The sequence below is a fragment of the Lineus longissimus genome, chromosome 7 (genome assembly GCF_910592395.1).
Source record: "Lineus longissimus chromosome 7, tnLinLong1.2, whole genome shotgun sequence".
Taxonomy (NCBI): Eukaryota; Metazoa; Nemertea; class Pilidiophora; order Heteronemertea; family Lineidae; genus Lineus; species Lineus longissimus.
In genome coordinates, this window is record NC_088314.1 from 20,752,054 (window position 1) to 20,773,482 (window position 21,429).

The 21,429-nt window shown below is 42.5% G+C and overlaps 2 protein-coding genes and 1 non-coding gene across 3 annotated transcripts; 1 reads left to right on the plus strand and 2 right to left on the minus strand.

Annotated features, from left to right (window-relative positions):
* Window positions 1-3,582: 3,582 nt before the first annotated feature.
* Window positions 3,583-13,473, minus strand: LOC135490826 (F-box/LRR-repeat protein 5-like). Its single transcript, XM_064776367.1, has 11 exons — window positions 13,385-13,473; window positions 12,419-12,639; window positions 12,099-12,216; window positions 11,502-11,649; window positions 11,076-11,270; window positions 10,696-10,868; window positions 10,329-10,442; window positions 9,858-9,940; window positions 7,864-9,540; window positions 7,228-7,472; window positions 3,583-5,155 (listed from the first exon to the last, which is right to left on the minus strand). The coding sequence occupies exons 1-10, from the start codon at window positions 13,466-13,468 to the stop codon at window positions 7,232-7,234; spliced, it is 3,054 nt and encodes a 1,017-aa protein (XP_064632437.1). The 5' UTR covers window positions 13,469-13,473; the 3' UTR covers window positions 3,583-5,155; window positions 7,228-7,231.
* A 72-nt stretch (window positions 13,474-13,545) lies between these two features.
* On the plus strand, window positions 13,546-17,780 carry LOC135491072 (protein SPMIP1-like). Its single transcript, XM_064776718.1, has one exon. It carries the CDS (start codon window positions 13,660-13,662, stop codon window positions 14,257-14,259), a length of 600 nt encoding a protein of 199 aa, XP_064632788.1. The 5' UTR covers window positions 13,546-13,659; the 3' UTR covers window positions 14,260-17,780.
* A 2,371-nt stretch (window positions 17,781-20,151) lies between these two features.
* On the minus strand, window positions 20,152-20,225 carry Trnan-guu (transfer RNA asparagine (anticodon GUU)). The gene has a single exon. It is a non-coding gene; the product is annotated as a tRNA-Asn (tRNA).
* Window positions 20,226-21,429: the final 1,204 nt, after the last annotated feature.

Below are 21,429 nucleotides of genomic sequence, written 5' to 3' on the forward strand. Positions count from 1 at the left end.
GTGGCCGCCCATATCTGCATGATCAGCAGTGTTTTGGTGCTGTGACTGCTGGGAATGCTTTCATTAGGATAAGAGCTGGATGATTGATTAGACGTACAGTTCGTGTCAGAAGTGTTGTTCACTCTTTATTTGTACTGTCCTTGCCAAAGAAAGAACTGCCAAGATGCCAGAGACACTGTCCTTGATAAAGACATACCAGTGAATGCACTGGTCTGACTGGATGTGAAAGAACACCTGAGACATTTGTGACCCAGACCAGCCAGCGGCCATAGATTGTGACAACTACTTGATTGCTTTTGTGAAGGTATCAAGATTTCAAACCGTTTGAAAACGGATTTGTCACAAAACATGAATAGATAAATTCATAAGCTTAAATTGGTTGTGATATAGGACAGTTATTAAAGGTGCATCGTCACATGAAAATCAGGGAAGAGAGTGAATGAAGTGTTCAGGATTGCTGACCAACAAGCCTGGAAGAACTCCAGTATCACCGAGTCCTTGAGTTGGACTGTGGTTGTGCGCGCCAATTATGAATGGGGTAGGCCTCCGCCTTTAATATCAGTAATATGAAATCCATCAAGCAGAAGTAATACCCCTAAAGCATAATACTAATACTGATATTATTAATCCACAATTCTTTACTGGGTGCCCAACAGGCATAGCATTTAATGATCTGACTTAGTGGTTCAATTTTGTAAATTTGTTGAACATTTTTCACAATTTTGAACGCGACCACCCCAGTAACGCGACCATTCAACCTCAGTCCCATGAGTGGTCGTGTTACTGGGGTTCCTGGCTGTACTGCTAATGTCATCTACCAATGATGTCATACCTTGTGTGATCTTACATCAACGTGTGTACTCAATGGTGTTCTGTAGTTAAGATCACTCTGAGTCTGATGTCAGAACCACGGTCACCATGGAGGAACCAAATGACACACCATGGAGACATAACCAATAGACTGATCAATAGTTGTAGATTTGTTGATAATGACTGGGTGGTTATGGTTGACCTTGCTCAAAGTTCTGCATTGGAGGCCACCAGGAAGAGGATCCAAGGGGCTCTTAGTCTTAGGAGAACGGCACTGAACCAGACATGGTGTGAGTTGACATGGAGTGGCTGGTGTAGATGTCTTATGCTCACCCTGCCCAATGAGGAAGACAACTCTGGTTCCAAGAAACTCACCCTACCCAATGAGGAAGACAACTCTGGTTCCAAGAAACTCACCCTACCCAATGAGGAAGACAACTCTGGTTCCAAGAAACTCACCCTACCCAATGAGGAAGACAACTCTGGTTCCAAGAAACTCACCCTACCCAATGAGGAAGACAACTCTGGTTCCAAGAAACTCACCCTAGCCAATGAGGAAGACAACTCTGGTTCCAAGAAACTCACCCTACCCAATGAGGAAGACAACTCTGGTTCCAAGAAACTCACCCTAGCCAATGAGGAAGACAACTCTGGTTCCAAGAAACTCACCCTACCCAATGAGGAAGACAACTCTGGTTCCAAGAAACTCACCCTACCCAATGAGGAAGACAACTCTGGTTCCAAGAAACTCACCCTACCCAATGAGGAAGACAACTCTGGTTCCAAGAAACTCACCCTACCCAATGAGGAAGACAACTCTGATTCCAAGAAACTCACCCTACCCAATGAGGAAGACAACTCTGGTTCCAAGAAACTCACCCTAGCCAATGAGGAAGACAACTCTGGTTCCAAGAAACTCACCCTACCCAATGAGGAAGACAACTCTGGTTCCAAGAAACTCACCCTACCCAATGAGGAAGACAACTCTGATTCCAAGAAACTCACCCTACCCAATGAGGAAGACAACTCTGGTTCCAAGAAACTCACCCTACCCAATGAGGAAGACAACTCTGGTTCCAAGAAACTCACCCTACCCAATGAGGAAGACAACTCTGGTTCCAAGAAACTCACCCTACCCAATGAGGAAGACAACTCTGGTTCCAAGAAACTCACCCTAGCCAATGAGGAAGACAACTCTGGTTCCAAGAAACTCACCCTACCCAATGAGGAAGACAACTCTGATTCCAAGAAACTCACCCTACCCAATGAGGAAGACAACTCTGGTTCCAAGAAACTCACCCTAGCCAATGAGGAAGACAACTCTGGTTCCAAGAAACTCACCCTAGCCAATGAGGAAGACAACTCTGGTTCCAAGAAACTCACCCTACCCAATGAGGAAGACAACTCTGGTTCCAAGAAACTCACCCTACCCAATGAGGAAGACAACTCTGGTTCCAAGAAACTCACCCTACCCAATGAGGAAGACAACTCTGGTTCCAAGAAACTCACCCTACCCAATGAGGAAGACAACTCTGGTTCCAAGAAACCATATTAACACTTGTCAGGGCATGCGGACTTCCTTCAGAACAACGATCAGAGCAAGTAAAGGTGAGCCGGCCCCCAGCTTCGTTTCATGGGAGGGGTCGGTCTACAATGTTCTCTAAGAAAGGTCAAAAAGTCACAAGACTTTGTTGGAAAAAAAAATTTATGTAAAGACATTTTTTTTGATCAGAACAACTGAAAGACGATAGATCTACCACAAAATTAAAAAAAAATTAATTAAAAATATACCTTCTTGGTATTTGTCGACAAATTTTTAAAGAAAATCTTTCACATTGACAAGCTTGATTAAATCATCATTTCATTGATGATGAAATAGGGAAACTCACACACTTAGCTTTCATCAGTATATTTCTTTCAATGGCCATGAACATTACCCGTCAACAGTATGCATTTATTACTCCACTGCCTTGACGTCAAATCTCCTTCTCATGATTGAGCAGCATCCAATACTTGACTGTTTCCACCAATGTTTTATTCATATCACCATGGATGGGAAGAAACCAAATCTCATCAGATTCGTGACAGAAATACACATCATTTACATTCCAATAACATCTTATCAGATGAATATTGTCCTGAAAATGACTGGGGTATGTTCATCCTCCTATACCGGTGTCGGTGACATACTCCTAATTACCATGCCTGCATTACTGTGGTCGGAGGTAAGGAGGAATAGGCTCTGAATCTCAGGTTAGGGCCTTTTGAGGACAGATAGAAGAAATATACTTATCCATGAATCTGATGGCAGCAAGTGCTTTCCAATGAATAGTCAAGTCAACATGTTTACGACCGGTACCATCAGAAAGTGTCCATTAGGATCTTTCCAATGAATAGTCAAGTCAACATGTTTACGACCGGTACCATCAGAAAGTGTCCATTTGGATCTTTCCAATGAATGGTCATGTCAACAGCTTTACCATTAAAGCTCGTCTGCACCCAAGTGCTTCATAACAACTGTCACTATTAAAAGCTCTCCACAGGTTTCATACACAACCCGTTACCTTCAGAAAAAGATGAAATGATCTTGAATTGCCCAGCCTATGAATGTCACCTGCTAGTGCCAGACTGGGGGCTTGGGAGTTCACACCTTTCAAAATGGGCACATTTTTTTCTCTCCTCTCTCCATATTTGCCAATAAGGATTCAACAAAGAAGACCCACCACCATAAAACGACACAAATCAAACGAGAGAACAACATTGTCGATATACACAGGTTTATTAAGCACACAACTGAAACGTCTTTTGGGCGTTTTAGGAGTCGATTCAAACGCAAATATGGTTCAAATATTCTATAATGTGGAGAACACACAAAAAAGACATTTTAGAAACTTTGACATTATTTCTTCTTTGTAGAATAAGGGACATCCATGACAGCTTTCTGTGGTTATATATAAGATTGTCATCCAATAAGTTCTTCCAGATTGGTTAATCAAAGCCGGCAAAGTACGTGAGCCTCGAGGCAATCTTTCATAACAAGCCTTGACAATTTGCGCTATATGCTTGTATATTTACTAAATACACGATATCTTGTTGACTTTTTTACAACATATACATGCGTGGTCGGACACAATTAGTTACGCAAATGTTTAGTAGGTAGGGTGATGTTAACAGTGTGTAACTGTGGACAGCACTTGACTGCTTGTTGTACATACCACAGCTCTTCACATAATACATACATTTGTTCCACTCTTTAATAATATTCGTTGCCGGTCCAACCACAGAGCAATGATTACTATACTAACAGCCATAACTTATGCTGTTGAGTCCTGATACGGTTAGCATGCTTTTCCATTGAGTTAAAAAGGGCCTACTTATGTCAGAATACTTAAGTAGTTGCAGTGGTGTCGTGTCTCGGGTGTTAGACTATCAGTCAATAGGTCCCCAGTTCCCACAGTTGGCCAGAGATTCTCTTGGCCTCACTTCACCCAGGGTCATCCTTGGGGGGGGGGAAGGGGTTATAAAAGACTCATTAATATACAAGCAAAAGATCCAAGCAGAGATAATAAAGAGTCAGAAAATAATAGAATATTCATCTTTAACAATGAAAATCAAGACTTGCAAAATCAATTTTAGTACTTAAAAACCACAGCAGTTCTTTCAACAGAAATAACAAATGTTTCCTATTCAAAATCTTCCAAGTCTTTTGTGCCTCATGTTTGGCCAGAACACTTATTACTAATTCCTATCTGAGTTACAACTGAGCTAGCTGCATACCAGTCCTAGGGAACCAATCCATAGTCGAGTCTGGACATCTCATGGACACACTAGCAGCTGGCACTTCAGGCTAATTACGAATGGAGTCAGGAATGGCGGAGCCCAAGAAATCAGCAGCCATAACCACCTGGGTTGGTACAAAATATGGAAGCGGTCAAAAAGCAGCCGAAATCTCATTTCAATGTTTCATCCAAGGTGTTTTAGATGAGAAGTGGCTCCCTCACTGTCGGTATTGGTTGCCCCACTGAACATGCCTTGGGTGGAGCCGGCATTTGGGTTTCCTAGAATATCAGTTAGGAGCTTTGGTCCAAGCCTACAACTTAGCTCCACACTCAGCAGTGACAACCAACACCTCCTATCAAGGCATCAATTCCTTGAAATGATTTTGAATTGCTATCAAAGTGTTGATTATGTTGTCTTGCACAGAGGCTTTCAGGCCCCATCTTCAGTATAAGTGGTAGAGCTGCTGATTACACTGGGGCGGACATCCCTGACACACTCATGTGAGAACACTTCAACTGTCTAACGTCAAAGGATACATCTTGCTGTGACTTTATACATGGTACACCTGCAATGAGACAGAAATACGTCAGAGAAAGTCGGCCGTCAAGACACCGAGATGTGACATGTCTCTTTAAGAGTCAACACGTCTTTATCCCACTTGTTTTGTTTACTCTTACCAACATGCTATTGCTAGTTGAAAACACTGTCTATTGGCAGGAGAAACCAGCACTATCACAGGGAAATAAGCAGTTGAAGACACTGTCTATTGGCAGGAGAAACCAGCACTATCACAGGGAAATAAGCAGTTGAAGACACTGTCTATTGGCAGGAGAAACCAGCACTATCACAGGGAAATAAGCAGTTGAAGACACTGTCTATTGGCAGGAGAAACCAGCACTATCACAGGGAAATAAGCCGTCAAAGACAAATCCCTGCCACTTTTGGTCTCACCTCAGTTCAGAGAATACGTGCTCAGAGAGAAAGATTGTCGATTTATGAAGAGATTACCAATTTAGGACTGTATGCAAGTCTGTATGACGATTCACAAATGGATGACCAAGCTATCGGGGACATTTATTAGTAACTACCAAACTTTTGTTAATGAATAAACTCAATGAATTAAGTCAAGTAAGGCTAAAAGCTGGCACTGCTTGGCTGATCAGTCTCCATTAGACTTTTCTCCCTTCAGCAAGTTTCGGGAATGAATCGCATAACAGTTTTAGTAATTCTACCAAATCAGCAAGACGTCAGAAGGTCTTGGAACAACAATTCGTTTTCGTGAATAATACCCAATCCTGACGTAGGCTTAACACTCCAACGGGTGTTTTAACAACTTATTAGAAGTTCCGCAATCAAAAGTGCCATATTACTGCAAAGGCCAACGGTGCTGGAGGAATTTACCAATTTTAAGCGTCATGGCTCCACTGAGCAGCAATAATGAGCATTAAACAGACCTTGAAAGGGGGGGGGGTCAGTGATAACAGGCATGACAGGGTTGGACAGGGTTTCACTTGTCAAGTCAAAGTGGCACAAATGAGCCTGAAATACCACACTGTATTGTCAGATCTGACCAAGTTTGTCTCCAGGAATCCTACAAATGGCAGACACAGTCAAGGTATCGCCAAAAATCCATAACCTTCGCATAAAAAGTCATAAATTCAGTTCACCTACTGGTTTATCTAAACATCATACGTGACATCGCCCTGATGTGAAAACTTTCATTTTATATTATTTGGATCATCAAGTAAAATAAACTAGTAATATAGTAGAAAGAGACCATTGAGTATAAAACGCATTCAAATCGGCTTCTAAAAGGTTGGTTTAATAAAGACCACAATACAAGCCAAGCTACAAACACCTCATCACTTCAATCACAACCCGTCATAAACATGTCAAATTCTCCACATACAAGATTTCTTTCATTAGTTTTCCACGGAATATATACCTAAATAAGTCATTAAAAAAGCTTTAAGACGACCATATGAGTCATTCAAATGACTACATAATACCAATGTGTTGTGCTCTTATCATAAGCTGTCAGATTTTGGCCTACGATTACAAGGTCTTGTTGGTAATGCTATAGGCTGTCCAGAAAATGTTTACCCCTGTTACCCCAAGACAAGAGTTGAATTGACTCTTCTTTAATTTCACACCTTCATTCAATTTGTGACTGTCGTTGGAAGTTAAGATGCTGAGCTTATGATTCCCAATACTTTTTACCTCAGTGAGTGCCCCCCCCGATCCTGCATTTGAACTTTTTACCTCAGTGAGTGGGCTACACAGTCCGTAAGTTGACATTCACATCTTATCACATCATTCTTCAAGCCAACAATTTCTTGACAGACTATACTAGTTTCCAACACTCTAATCATTACATCAATCTATAATACCCAACAAAAGCTGATTATGTCAAATCTTGCCGTGGAACCTTTCAGCCTTAACCTACAATCCTCGCTGGTGCTATAAACACACGTACAACCAGTACACAAACACCCAGCCTGGCAATACTGCTTGGTAACATGTCAACAAACTCTAGTGTGATAGTCTGGTGATAGGTGGCAGCAGAAACATAGCTGTCTTGAAAATGAATTGGTAGAGTCTACTCCTGTACTAATCAGCAGCCCAATAGTCTCTTACCTTATTAATTATTCAAGTAGAATCCCGAGCGGCAACAGACCCTCTTGGCACAGGCCAAGTTCTGGCATCCGTTAGCCAAGGAAGCCAACGGTCCGTCAGTGATGTTGTCGCAATAGTAGAACTTGTCATGTTCAAGGAGTGGACATTGCTGGATCAAGTCAGTCAGGCCTGCAGCACTGACGTTGGAGCAGCCACTGAGGTCCAGGTAGCGGAGATTAGGGAGACCGCTATCTTCTCCAAGTGACCTGAAGTTAGAAAGGAGAGGTGATCTCATTAAGTGAAGACCTTATTCATGTCAGTCAGGCCGGTAGCCCACGGAGGTTTAGGTCACCACTGTCACTGGGGTGGTGCATTGATGTGACACAGACTCTCGATATTGTCATCGTTTTGACATCATTTAACCTCCTTTTGGGATTATGTTACACTTTTGAAAGCACCATTTGAATTCTAATGGTACCACAGATTCAATAATAATATCAACTGTCACGTTCTTCAGCTTTACTCCTGTAAATATCTGTTTGCTGGCAGAGAAGTAGTGTTGCAGTGATTTCAACCCAGACAGCAGATTTTTCAATGACACGAAACTTGCCTCACAACAATAAATATGAATTTAGATAAAGAATGCTTCACACGCACCTTAGCCCAACATCAGTAATCCTAAAGCAGCCAGATAGATTGAGATGTTCCAACATCCTCGGGGTCCTTGCCATCAAGATTTCAAAACCAAAACTGAGATCCGTATTTATTGGATCTTGTTCAAACGTCCTTTTTAGCTTCTCATCAGAGAATAGTCTTGCTGGTTTCAGCAAACGAGGTCCAGTTGTGACATGATTCTGGACATCGTTCGGATAAGCGTTATTGTGACCATGAGGATCTCGTTGTGTCCCCGGTTCATGCAGCTGTGCTGCCACACTTTCCTGTATATCAACATGGCCACCAGCTGGTGCTGTGCGGCGTTTGGCAGCGTACTGCGGGGCTTGCAGCTCTTCAAGAACTTTGCAGCAGATTCCATCAGTCGCCACAGAAACGGACAGCGGAAAATCACCAGGATTTTTAGCCTCAACAAACACAGCATCCTCCGAATTCACTACATCACACGCAGCGCCATCTTTTGGGCAAATCACAACCTTTCCTCTTGAACTGTCTTTATTGCTAGCACCTCGCATATCATCACAGTTATCCGGTGGCTGCCCACCTAACACATCAGTACCTGGAGCTGCCATAGCACCAGGTCCACCTAACACATCAGCACCTGGAGCTGCCATAGTACCAGGCCCACCTAGCACATCAGCACCTGGAGCTGCCATAGCACCAGGCCCACCCAACACATCAGCACCTGGAGCTGCCATAGCACCAGGCCCACCTAGCACATCAGCACCTGGAGCTGCCATAGCACCAGGCCCACCTAACACATCAGCACCTGGAGCTGCCATAGCACCAGGACTGCTCCCGTACTCATCAACACCATTCCCGTTCGGTATTTCATAGTGATTATGTACAAATATGGCATCCGGTATCTCAAACGTCAGATTGCCCTTGTCGCGATCTCCTGCGACGTTTTGTGGGGCGTTTTCAACATACGCATCCTCCATTGTAATCTTGATCCATTTCTCATCTTCAGTGGTGCCGACCATTCCCTCAAACTTGAAACAACGCGGGTCATTACAGTTGCTGGTGCGTCGTAATCCGCCATCTTTCTGCCTCACGAACGTTGAAGCGCACTCTTCCAAATCGAGCAACGGCCAATCAGGGGGCTTGGATTCAGCATCAGGAATGAACGGTCTCTTAACGGGGAATTCAGGATACTCGCGGGTTCCACCAGGATTAACACCCGAATCACACAATAGAGGAACTTGGCTGATTTCTCTCAATATTTCTGTACCAATATCGACAACACCACCTGACTCAGCCATATCAACACCAACAGTTTTATCAAATTTCAGTCTAGTCCCAAGACTCAAACCAACACGGCATCCACAACCAAATCTACAACAGTTGGCATCTTCGTGACTTGCAACATCCTCAATCTCCGTCCCGACTTCAAACACGACACCAGAATCTTCAGACCCTGAACCAAGCGCATCATCATCAACTTCAGGAAACGTCCAGAATTCTTTGTGACCATCTTGGACCACTTCATCATTTTTGCCAGTATCCTCCGACCCTGTGTTGTCCTCATCCAGCAACATGTTTTCGGATTCGATATTTCTTGTTGTGGCGTTTGCGAATCTGATGAGGGTGACGTCGGTGATGTTGGCACAACCTGAGAGGACGAGGGTCTTCAGGTTGGTACATGTCGCATGCTTGAAGAGGCTGCAAAATAGAAGGGAGCATGTCAACATTATTCTGATAACAAAGAACCAAACTTTGTTGGCAGATGGATCAAGGCATCTGGGAATTTCAAGGAAGACCCCCTGATGTGTGAACCGAGATGTGGGGACCAACCAGCTCAGTCAAATGTGGGATCAGGTGATTTGGAGGTCAGCTCAGATTTTTAGCTCCGATTGGCCAGCTCTGAAAATACCACGACTCTGAGCAAGATGTCACAGCATAGACATAGAAATGTCACCTAGACATAAGCCTACTCAGTTGTGTTTTATAAAAGACTTCTTTAAATCACTGATTCTTACCCTTTGAATGCGCTGTCAGAGATGGTTGTCTGCGTCAGGAGGAGATGTTCTATGTTCGGGCAATGAGACAGCATCTTGTAGAGCTGAAAAAGATATAAGATAAGATATAATGTCATCCGTGCAGAGAATCAGGCAAAGATCCACAATGCAGTACTCCCAGTGAGATTGATCAAGCTACAACCTGCCAATCAGCAAGCTACAACCTGCCAATCAGCAAGCTACAACCTGCCAATCAGCAAGCTACAACCCGCCAATCAGCCCTCTTAGACTCTGTCATGTCCAGCAAAGCTCATAAGCCTTCATCACAGAGTTTGGTAAAACAACCAATACCAACAGAGAGGTTTCAATTCCTTACCTTAAAGTGATTACAAGTACTTTTACGGAGAATGGAGCAAAGAGAATATGAAGGTTATAAACTAAAGCCTAGCCCAACCTTGGTTAGACGTACCAAGCTAGAGAATGGATACTTACTAGAGCGTTAGTAAGAGCCTTAGAGTTGGCCAGATTGAGTTTCTCCACACCCCAGCCCACCCTGGGTAAGATGTACCGGGCCAAGGAATGAAGCATCTTTGACTCTCTCTTCAACTGCAAGAGAAAGGAACATCATGAATATCAAAGACTATGAAAACTGAGCCAAAACTCATAGTTGCAGGAAATGATAGCGATGATTTAGACAAGGCAAAACAGTACCACTGCCAATTTGCAAGCTTTGCACTTGATTGAATGATACCTTCTTTTCATTGACCTGGATCTGTTATCAAGGAAGACAGAAGAAGAGGAAGCACTTAACAATCATTGTCACTGTCACAGAGGAGGCCTTAAGAGCTCAGTTTCTCACCAAGTATATATTCCCATTTTCACTCTCACTATATTCATCGCTACTCTCAGACTCATCAATGTCGCGATCCTCGTCCAAGCAGACGTAACGAGTCTCTTCATCCTCGTCAAATGCAGCGTTGGAATCATCATCATCATCATCTTCTTCATCTTCAACATGGAAACGCCAGTCACCTAGAAATTGGTAAGATGATAAGATGACGTGTACTACTATCTAATAAGCTGGTATCAGAAATGAACAACTCCCTGTTTTTCATATTTCACCCTCTGTTATGTGACAGATGTACGGAGGCCATCAGATTGTTACTGCTGTACCACCGATACGCCAAGCAGGAATCTAAATCTCTCAGCAATGAGTGAGACTATTTTTCATCAACCAACCTTGTGCCCATCTGACAGGCGACACTTCTTGCCACAGCTTTCCATCCATTGCAACCTCAGACCAGGCGGAACAGACTTGGGCACACCGGCAAAGATCCTTCGGGCTCAAGTGGGAGAAGATGTTCATAGTAATTTCTGGTGGGAGATCGAGAACTGATGTCTTCTCCTGCACTTCTTCTTTTTCACTGGACTTTTCTGGAAAGAATAGTTTGATGAGGGTAAAAGATCATCTTCATAGCATTTGGTGAAAGCATCAACTTTTAAGTTCTGGGGATTTGAAGAATAGAGCTGAAACACGCAGGTCAGTCTGAGAATAACAGAGTTTTGCTCTGCTGCACTCAACTTGATCAATTTTGGACACGGGGCACCATTGTCCCTCCCAAGGATCCATTCCCTTATCACTCAGTCATCGCTGATTCATCTTACCTGATTCATAGTCTTCATCAACCTCTTCCTTTTCATCCCAAACATATTTCTTCTCATTCTGTTTACGTGTGTGTTCGTTGATGACCTTCTCTCGCAGATTCTGAAGTTCTTCGTAAGAAAAATACTTCATCAGAAGCGGCTGGAACACCTGGAAAAGAAACGAGATAGCATTTTTAAATGCTTTACATAGTCCAGATGGTCAAAGACAGTCATTAGATCAATAAACCTGAGCCCAAAGGTAGCGGAATACAAAAAATCCTCATTCTGCCATGAAGGTGGAATATGCCTGGAGACTGATACAGCCCAGTGCAGAGCCAATGCTGAAGACAGGGAGAACAGTCCAGATAACTAGAACTTCTAATCTGAATCTTAAACCTGGATCTGTACAGCCTTTCACAATGTAACAGGAAGGGTTTCTGGCCATGCTGTATAAAAGTAGGATTGGGAAGCAGTATTACCACAGGCCAGCTCATTTCACATTTTCGCATCACACATTGAAATACTGACACTGATTTATTTTGCAAAATCCGTAGCTTGTTCATTTTCAAGGATCAAAATCAGGGTGCCCTTCATAACCAAGACACCACCTATACATACTTCTTCCTCCTCTTTCATATGTGGAACAAAATCCTTGGTGAAGTCTTCGAGCGCCTCCTTCAACTGGATGCCATAATTCAACCTCTCCCTCATTGTCTTGTCGTCCATCCAGTAGTAGCTAGAAGAGAGAAAATACATCAACATCACACAAAGTTTGAACCCTACATCTTTTCCGTATTTAAAAGGCCATCACTCATCACCAGGAGGTCCTGGTGGCCACTGACCCCAGTCCTCAGGCTGATCACTGGCCCTGCCCACAGGATTGTTTCGTAGCATGATGTAAGAAAGGTACTGATTGTGTAACATATTTCATAACGTACCCATCACGGAACATATTCATCATCTCTGTCAATCGGTTATCCTTATGACAGTTGCAGACGGCCGTATTCTGTATCGACAGTGCATCAAGTTTGTTCCGTAGTTGCGTCATGATGTAACGGTTCTCAATCGCCTCATGATTTTTGAACTCGGAGAATGTGTTGTGAAGGTTCTGTAGAAGGTTGCCGAACTCGTGTCCACTGGAAAAGTTGGTGTGCGATAGCTGAAATGAAAGGGAAACAACTTGCAGAATCTTGCAAAGATCAATTCTATCCTAAGCCCGGGCTAGTTAGCTCATGTCATTGAACAAGATGGACACTCTGCAAGTGTAAGTGTCACAGTCATAGCCGGTCGGTCGTCGTGGACCACATCCACAGAGACCAGACTCCACTCCACTCTCCAGCTAGGGCAGAGGCAGCGAGCCAGACCAGACTTGTGACTTGCCCACTCGGCCATGCCCGCCACACTCTGGCCACTCTGGACTTTGGTACGCTGTCTCTGTCTCTGATTTCTCATCGGTCTCACTTTGGTCTGGCTCGCCGCCTCTGCCCTAGCTGGAGAGTGGAGTGGAGTCTGGTCTCTGTGGACGTGGTCCATGACGACCGACCGGCTGACAGTGCAAGTCAAGTGACACATTTATACAGAGCGCCCATCTTGTTCATTTATTGCAAAAGCATAGCATAACTGGAGCTGAAAAGATCCCAGTCAAAATATGCAGCAGCCTGAAAAGTCAAATGACAAGTCTTGTCGTATATATTGTAATGTAGTACATGAAATGGAGCCTAAGTCAAAAAATGACTGTAAATAAAAATGATCATGACGAATGACGAACAAATTAAGATGTTCAGTCACGACTCAACTTCCGCGGGCTTATCTTCTAATCGACATTGCGGCCGTTCTACGACGAGTCACACGTTCGTTTTGGTCTTAATAGAAAGATTAGGATCTTCTGTTTCATAAGCACTGACCATATCACAATATTTATGGATAAGTTCCTTCATACGAGAGTGAGGAACTGTGAAAACGTCCAACTCTTCCGGATACGGCGCCATCTTGATTATGTCTTGTCTCGCTGATGTCGCGAGATCTCGCCAAAATGAGATTGTGACGTAGCGTTGCCCAGGCGACGTTGATGTCCCATTGCCGTGCGAAACCAGTGTGTGTACAGAACTTGTCACAATCAGGACTGAACGAAAACTACTGCCAGTGGAGTTTATTCAGGACGTTTTAACATATACACACGATGTCGGGTCGAAATTATCCGGCGGATACGCAAAAGCAAAAGTTTCTTGAGGAATCTTACAATAAAGAACGGGACACTCGTCTTCAGTGGTTCTACAAACGACAGGACGGCTCAGACAAGGCCCAGACCGGCGGCTCAAAACAGTACCAAGTCTTCCGGAAAAAGATTGAGGGGCAACATTCGAAACCCGCGGAAGAACTTGCGGCAAAATTGCCAAAGATTCCACAGGCTAAACAACACCACCGTACAATCAAGGACTTCTCAGATAATTTAGCGGAACAGGCTAACGCATTAGGAGACCCGGATAACTTATTGACGGAAATGAGGCCAGTCACACCAAAGGTACGCAAATCTCTGTATGAAGGTTTCTCTAAGGATGGAACGGGACGGTACCAGTATCTCCACCATAGGTACGGATATAACCCTGAAAATAAGTACGAGTTTCCTATCCTCAGTTCGTGGGAATATGGCTGGAGGCTGAGTGACGTGATCCGAAAAGAGGAGATCAAGAAACCCACGCATGGACGCACTCGAATTGTAGCGGATACCTTCTACACGAGAACAGGTATTCCTGATTTACATGTCAATCAAAGTTACTAACTTTTAGCTGAAAAATTTACGTATTTCTCTGAGGAACCGTAAACCGGACATTATTTTCTAGGGATTTCCAAACGATGTGACATTGGTGAAGACGTATCAGCATTTCATAGAGGAATTAAAAGTGAGAGGAGTCGCACCATTACTTCAAGTCTTGTCTTCTTTCTGACTCTGTCTCATATGTGAGATAACTTCGTGAATTTGCTCTGATTTCGGGCGACAACTTAAAAGTGTTGGAGCCCAAACAACACTTGTCCTTCGGTTAAAACTCTGTCCCTGTTTATTCAGCCTGGGACGACTTTACAAATTCTTTGCTGCAACACCGGCTGCCTAGCAACACGTTTATTAAATTGCCACCTGTTATAAAGTACATCATGTCATGGGAGAAGACCACACCTGTCAATCAAGAACAATTAGGTTACAACATGTATAAAACCTGAAGCAGGAAAACTTTTGATGTTATTAGATGCTAGTGTCTCTCTTATGTAATCATAGGTTGACATCATTTTTACACTCTGTTCCCCGATGCAAATTGTCTACCATAGCCGTCCTAGCTTATAATTTTCAGCTATCCTCCACATTAAGACAAATCGTGTGTGTCCCGGGGGGGGGGGGGGGGCACTGAGTGGTAGGAACAAATACGTCATTTCTATCGGATTATCAGCCGAGCATTATTCGTCTCACCCTATTGGGCACGGTAATAGTAAACAGTATGAACAATCTATGTTATATGGGTCAGAACAGTGTTATACACGTATTGTACTTCATCACGAAATGTGAGAAGTCGCCCTCCTTTTGGCGAAGCGTAAAAGGCGCCGGTTCAGCTTCAAAGCTGCATCGTTGTTTTGGCGGGGAAAAGAGCGCACCTAGGACAGAACGCGCTTCTGAGATTTGACCTGCAGAAACTCTCTTGTTCGCTGTTTTCAAAGGCCTTCTTTGTCAACATTATATCCGTCAAATGTCTACTTCACCGGATGAACCAGTGTCGGCCCATTTGAGAACTCCTTTATGATCTTGAGGAATACCGTCCTTTCTGTGATATTCTCGGGGTGAATTTTGTTCATTTGGAACGAAATTTGCCTTGTTTTTTGAGTGCTATTCCATTTTGAGCCGTTTTGAATGCTTGCCAGACGAGATTTAGGCCGCAGCAGAAGATCAAATTAAAAAAATGAATCGTCTGCTGGTGGCATTAATGTATATATAGATCGTTTTGTTGTCATCGGATTCAAATCCTGAAACACGGGTTTGAATTTTGTAAATTGTTGAATGAAATCGAGTTGTGGTTTTGATATTGATTCAATCAGTGATTGATTATTGATTGATTGATTGATTAAACCGCCCTCAAACCCTTGTCCGTGCCATCCGTCCAAAAATGGCTTTTGTTACTTAATCATCGCTGTAAATAATTAGAGTGTAACGCATGAGTAATTAGTGTTGTATGATTTAGAATGGTTTGCAAACGTGTACAGAATTATACACAACTTTGTGTGTAAAAGTCTTTAAATGTTCAACATTTAAACTGAAACATTTGCAGATGAATTGTACGCACTTTTTATTATTTAATTAGCTGATTGTGCAGTTGGTGTGCCAAGGCTTTGATTTTTGATATTTTTTTTGTGCGGGGGGGGGGGTTAAATAGTCCATATCATGTCATGCCAGCTGTTTTATTTCGGCCTTATTGGCCCTTGAACATTAGGCCTACTGCTGATTCTTCTGAACTGCATGTTTTCGTTGTTTTGATGTTTGTGCGCATGTATTGTGTTGTCAACAACTGGGCCTGTACCAAAGTCAAATTTGTGAACTATATTAAACCTGTCCAACTTTGATAAAGTTAGTCTTTACAAAAAAAAATTGATGAAAAGATAGCATATGCTGAAAAATCAATATTTTTTACGGTATCCTAGATTAATATGTGTTTGTATTCATCAAAACTTTAAATTACTAAATGTTTTATGCAACACCTTGTATAAGTATCGTTTCGCGCCCTTCTCCAGGCAGTCTGTGATGAACGAGGGAGCCAAGTATAACGGTATCTTGAGTTTTACTAGCCTGGTGCTCTTAAAGGTGCAGTACCCCGAAGAAATTAATAATCTCAAAAAGGCAAAAGAGCAGTGATTAGTGACGTCATAATGACGTGACGTCACCCTGACACGTTGAGTTCTGTGACTCCACCTTTAAAACTTCAGCGCTAGTTATAACTCAAGTACAGCACAGGTTATCTCTCAGTGTAAAAAAATCAAAAGCACTTCTGTCCGTGAGTCATTGTGGTATTTCGAAGTATTTCCCCCGAACTGAATATTTAATGTTGTTTGAACCGGTCGATCCGAAAACCGGCAGACGACATGTATGTGCTTGACTGAGTGTATATTGATAGTATGTCACTCGAACCTATTCAGGGTATGTTTGAACAAAGAATACAGTATGCAAGTACATTGTACATGGTATATTCATGATGTCATTACAATATGAAATGTTTGAATATAAACATCAGGTAGGAAGTAACCTAAGGAATGGGTCAATGGTTAGACACTTCTTGATGAATACATTGGTTCAGGATCAGAAGGTCTACACATAACACATTCTGTAGCTACGCATCAAGCAAAAAACAATTAAAAATATTAAAGAAATCGTCGCAGGTATTCCTTTGAAGCTGGGAGCACACAGCCATTCATCTCTAAGTGCAGCACACTCAACGCACACAGACTTTTGGGACAGCGGCGCTGGAATCCTTAGCACTCTTTAAGTGGAATCCATGCCCCACCTCCAAGGAAATTGCCGCCACGAAATGTTAGATGCATAAAACGTTAGTTACGTCCAAATCTTTAATAGATTTGTTAAGATTGTTTTGTAAATCTGTTTGTATGAAGTCGAGGTGTGTTTTTAATATGAAATCACTCTCACCCACTTATCAGTGCCATCCGTCCAAATTTGGCTTCACTGGTCATTGTAAATAATTTAAAAACGTCAATTAATTAACGTATGATAATATATGATAATTTATGATTGTGTGTTGGTATTTTATGCTTTAGATAGAGACACTGTCAAAATGTACAAACAAGGTTTGGAGATTTGCAATTAGTTGTTTTCAATAAGACATTTGTATCAAACAGCAGGCTAATGGCTGTCTATTGTTGTTCCTGTATTGTTAAGGTTACTATATTAGTGAGGTTAAGGTCTCCTACGCGAGCACTACGCTAATGATGTCACAATCAGGTGACCAACAGTAAGTCAATGCAAAATTGCAGATATAATGATGTCATTAGCGTCTGCTGAAGCGTAACCGCACTGTTGCTTAACCTCCATTATTTTTCTAAGGCTTAATTCAGCATTGATGCAACAGACCATTAATCGCACCTCGCACCAATAAGTAATCGTATTTTGATCGATTGGAGTTGGGAATATATGCAAATCTAGCGAACCATGGGACCACATTGTAAATCTATAAATGAATTTTGTACAGAATATTAATTGTTTGTACCACAGTTTGATCTCACTTTCACAATACAAGATTTTCATGAAACCAAGTTTATTTTCTGCTTCGCTCATTTCGATTTTAGTTCCCTCACACCCTTTGTCTATAGGTGATAAACACAACCCGATTCCATTGCGTTCCGCTAAACCAGAACGAAGCGGAACAGCTCACAATACGTAATCTGTCACGTCACTCCACCATTGTTGTCGTATCGAGACACAATGGCTCTTGATTCGTATCTCCATCTGATTACACTGATCGCATCAAACCCACCTTTCCATGAGTTCACCTGCCAGCGCCGACTGCCGTGTCATCAGTTTCCAGATGATATTCACAAACACAACAATGGAATCCGCGAAAATGTTTGTCAAAATAGTCCCCTCGGTTGACAAACCTTTGTCCAGCCGGGAGATTGTTGATTCATCCTCTGCGAAAATATTAATACAAGTCTCTGTAAGTTGAGAATATCATTAGATGACACGTGTCTCGTGTTACAGGACGGATCAGGCACGGAATCACATTGGATTTATGTGATTGAGGTGAAATTGTCCTTGTGGAAGCTTGGTGAACAACCTGATGTCATGCAATGCGGACATCGGTGCGTTTCGGTCAATCTTGGCAAATGATAACGCCAACCATATGATAACGTCAACGTTAGCTGACGCTGTCGCGAGATCCGATTTGGATGAGGAAATGGACTGCCCCGGGAGTGTAACGAGGTTGAGCCGGCCCGGTTGTTCAAAACGAATTTTGTCACTAACGTTGGCGTTGAAGTTAACTTGTGGTCATCTCCTTAGACTTAGCGCCAGCGTTAGTATCAAAACTTGTTATGAACAACCGTATTTTATTTCACTTTAAGAAACATGTACTTCAATTTGGTATATTGCATTCATTTAAGCCATTGATCAGAACTGTCTGTGCTTTTATATGCCTACATTATACATACTTAAACTCTTATCACAACCACTTCCACTTAAGTTTACCTTACTGATCTGTGTAAATACAGGTTTTGATTCTGTACTTCGCCTGAGCAATTAAAGTTTAAATATTTTAGATAAGATCCTAAATAAAGAATATTCTGTAAAGTTAAGTTACAACAAGGCCCAGGTTCTACGTCCCTGGAGACAGATGTCCAGACATGTTCCGATTGGGGACGTGGTGCTTGGGGACGTTTGGAAAGTGGCCGGGTACGTTTGAGGTACATGTGTAAAAATATGTGAGGTCTGCTTGAGGGTCTCCTCCGTCCGTAACTCCTTGTTTGGCTGTACTTCACATGCGAAGACTAGTCGAGATGCGTTCGAGCCACCGTCTCAAAGTGACTGAACTAAGACTGCCATGGTGTAGGCTAGATTGTGACATTGTCCTCCCTCTGAGGCCTTGAGTGACAATCTGCAAATGGCTTCACAGAATCGTCCACGACATATAGTCACAACCAAAGGTTGTAAGTGTCCTGACCTATCCAACGAAGCTGGATATTCGTCGCACTGGTTGTGACCTCGTCGTTTATGAAGGATCAAGATTCATGTTTGTCAGAACTGTTTTGAGGTGAATAACTGTACAGCTTTTCAGTTGTTCTCCATGCAGTCACAATCAGGCTTTTGAAAATATGCTCAGCGTCGGGTACACTCTAGACGCAGTGGATCGGCCTCGTCTTGTCGCCCAGGGAAGGAATATCAGGATGTCGAAATGGACTGCACAGGAGTCTAAGGGCTGATCAATTGTGACCTCGTCTTGGGAGTGTTAATTGTCAATATATTTACTGGGCGAACATAATGAGGGGTTGTTTACCGAATGTAAACAATCGGGGACCACTATTCCTCCGATCGCGTCAAGAAGGCATTCCAGTCTTAACTCAATAACTGTCTGGACATGTTGGGAGAGTTGCGATTAAAGATATCGAAGTATTGACTTTGACCAAGATATGAAAGTGCGTTCTACAGGGTGTGTCAAACATATGAAAGCGTTTGGTTTTATGATTCCATATATGACCATCGACTTCTATAGACTGGATTTTTAACTTGAAGTCCGTGTCTTGACTCACAAAGGGTTAACATTCACGAATTGACCAGCTTATGTCCATCTTGGTGATAAACATATCAGAACTGTCTGGATTTTAATCGTTTAAACTCAAGGTATCCTCCTTGGTTTAAACTTGAAGATTTATGTTTATATGCGCTGGATTGATTGTTGAAGAGATATGCACCAGTCTCTATTACCCTGGGCATATACCCGTACATGTACTTTTAATTTAGATTTTGGATCTTAGGCCTTTGTGCAAACGGTACAGAATTTATTTACTAGATTCAATCTGTCTCGTTAAAATAACCAACCCTTCATTGTAATAAAAATACTTCTAAAAAAAAACAAAAAGAAAATTAGAGTGTTCGTAATGAAATAAAAACGACCTTTCAAAAAAAATCATGCGTCCCTGGGTGGGCTTGAACCACCAACCTTTCGGTTAACAGCCGAACGCGCTAACCGATTGCGCCACAGAGACAGCTGGTCGACACCCGCCATGCGTGTAGTGCTATTCTACTCGTCCATATCTACAGTGCGCGTACAGGGTGTTAAAGAATAATCTAACATAGTAATTTGCAACACACTTAACTTTCAATTTTGGGGACAAAATACTACTTCGTGTCAACCATTCCTTGATGAGCGACCAGTTATTTGCGGAGTTATTTTCTGAGCAATTATGTCAATCAGTTCTGCATAATCTTCCCATAGTATTTGACTGCAGGGTGACGTTGCGAAATGACAGGTAACAAGTCACAACAAGATTTTCAGGGGTCCTTTATTCAACACACCAAGGCCTGTAGAATGTCTGTTTGCGAAAGGTCTGCGGAAATTAGTACAAAATGTCTGTATGCTTTTAGGCCTTTTGGGGCCTATGTAAACCGATAAGAAAAGATTATAAATATCGCAAGGCTAAAATGAGTTTTGCACTTTCCTTATTGTATCCTACATGGCTTTGAGCAAATAATACTTCCAATCTAAGCCAAATTCAACTTAAACACTTTTGTCCTAGTGTTGTTCCTTGGCCTGGTGTGGTATAACCCGACCTACTCTCAGGATTAAATAGGCCCACTCAATCTTAATAGAAATCCTTTCGGGTGGCGTTGCTTCAATTGGAAATTATTGTATAGAAATCACAAAGCGTGTCGTGGGATTTACGATACGTTATATTGCGTATTCAGTTATCACAACCTATACTTAGAAGTCCGTAAGACAGCATTTTGAGGACGACATTTGCTTTTGGGAATGCCATTCAGAGAACTTTTTATAAGACATACACAGAGGTATACAGCAGTCACAACACTCACACATATGTCTCAACCAGATTTTGTCATGACTTTTTCCCGTTAGAATCAAATGGAACCAATTGTTGTCGTCTCTTTGAAAGTGTCCAGTCCTCACAGCATGAGCGGACCCACATAATATGCTGATACCCCATAATGATTTGATTGTCTTGTCCCAGCTTATCATTGTCATCTGTTTAACGACCCTCTTGAGGCATGTCCACCTGCTATACTCTCCTTGACCACCACACGAGCAAGCCTCAAATCGCCATTGTGTGGCACCCAGCCACGCGTTCGCCATGACGTCAATCATGGGCTGAGGTGCCGGTGTAAAAGTAGAAAGTGTCCCCCCTGGAAAAAGTGTCCGGGCCTATTGTATTCTAACAGATTATGGCATATAGT

What these genes read in the sequence shown, in the direction of transcription:
- LOC135490826 (XM_064776367.1), bottom strand. Translation starts at nt 13,468, where the DNA reads ATGGCGCCGTATCCGGAAGAGTTGGACGTTTTCACAGTTCCTCACTCT. An exon ending in ATGAATATGTTCCGTGATGG is followed by an intron (nt 12,217 to 12,418) that starts GTACGTTATGAA and finishes TCTCTCTTCTAG; the next exon opens with CTACTACTGGATGGACGACA. An exon ending in TCTGACAGCGCATTCAAAGG is followed by an intron (nt 9,541 to 9,857) that starts GTAAGAATCAGT and finishes TCTATTTTGCAG; the next exon opens with CCTCTTCAAGCATGCGACAT.
- LOC135491072 (XM_064776718.1), top strand. Translation starts at nt 13,660, where the DNA reads ATGTCGGGTCGAAATTATCCGGCGGATACGCAAAAGCAAAAGTTTCTT.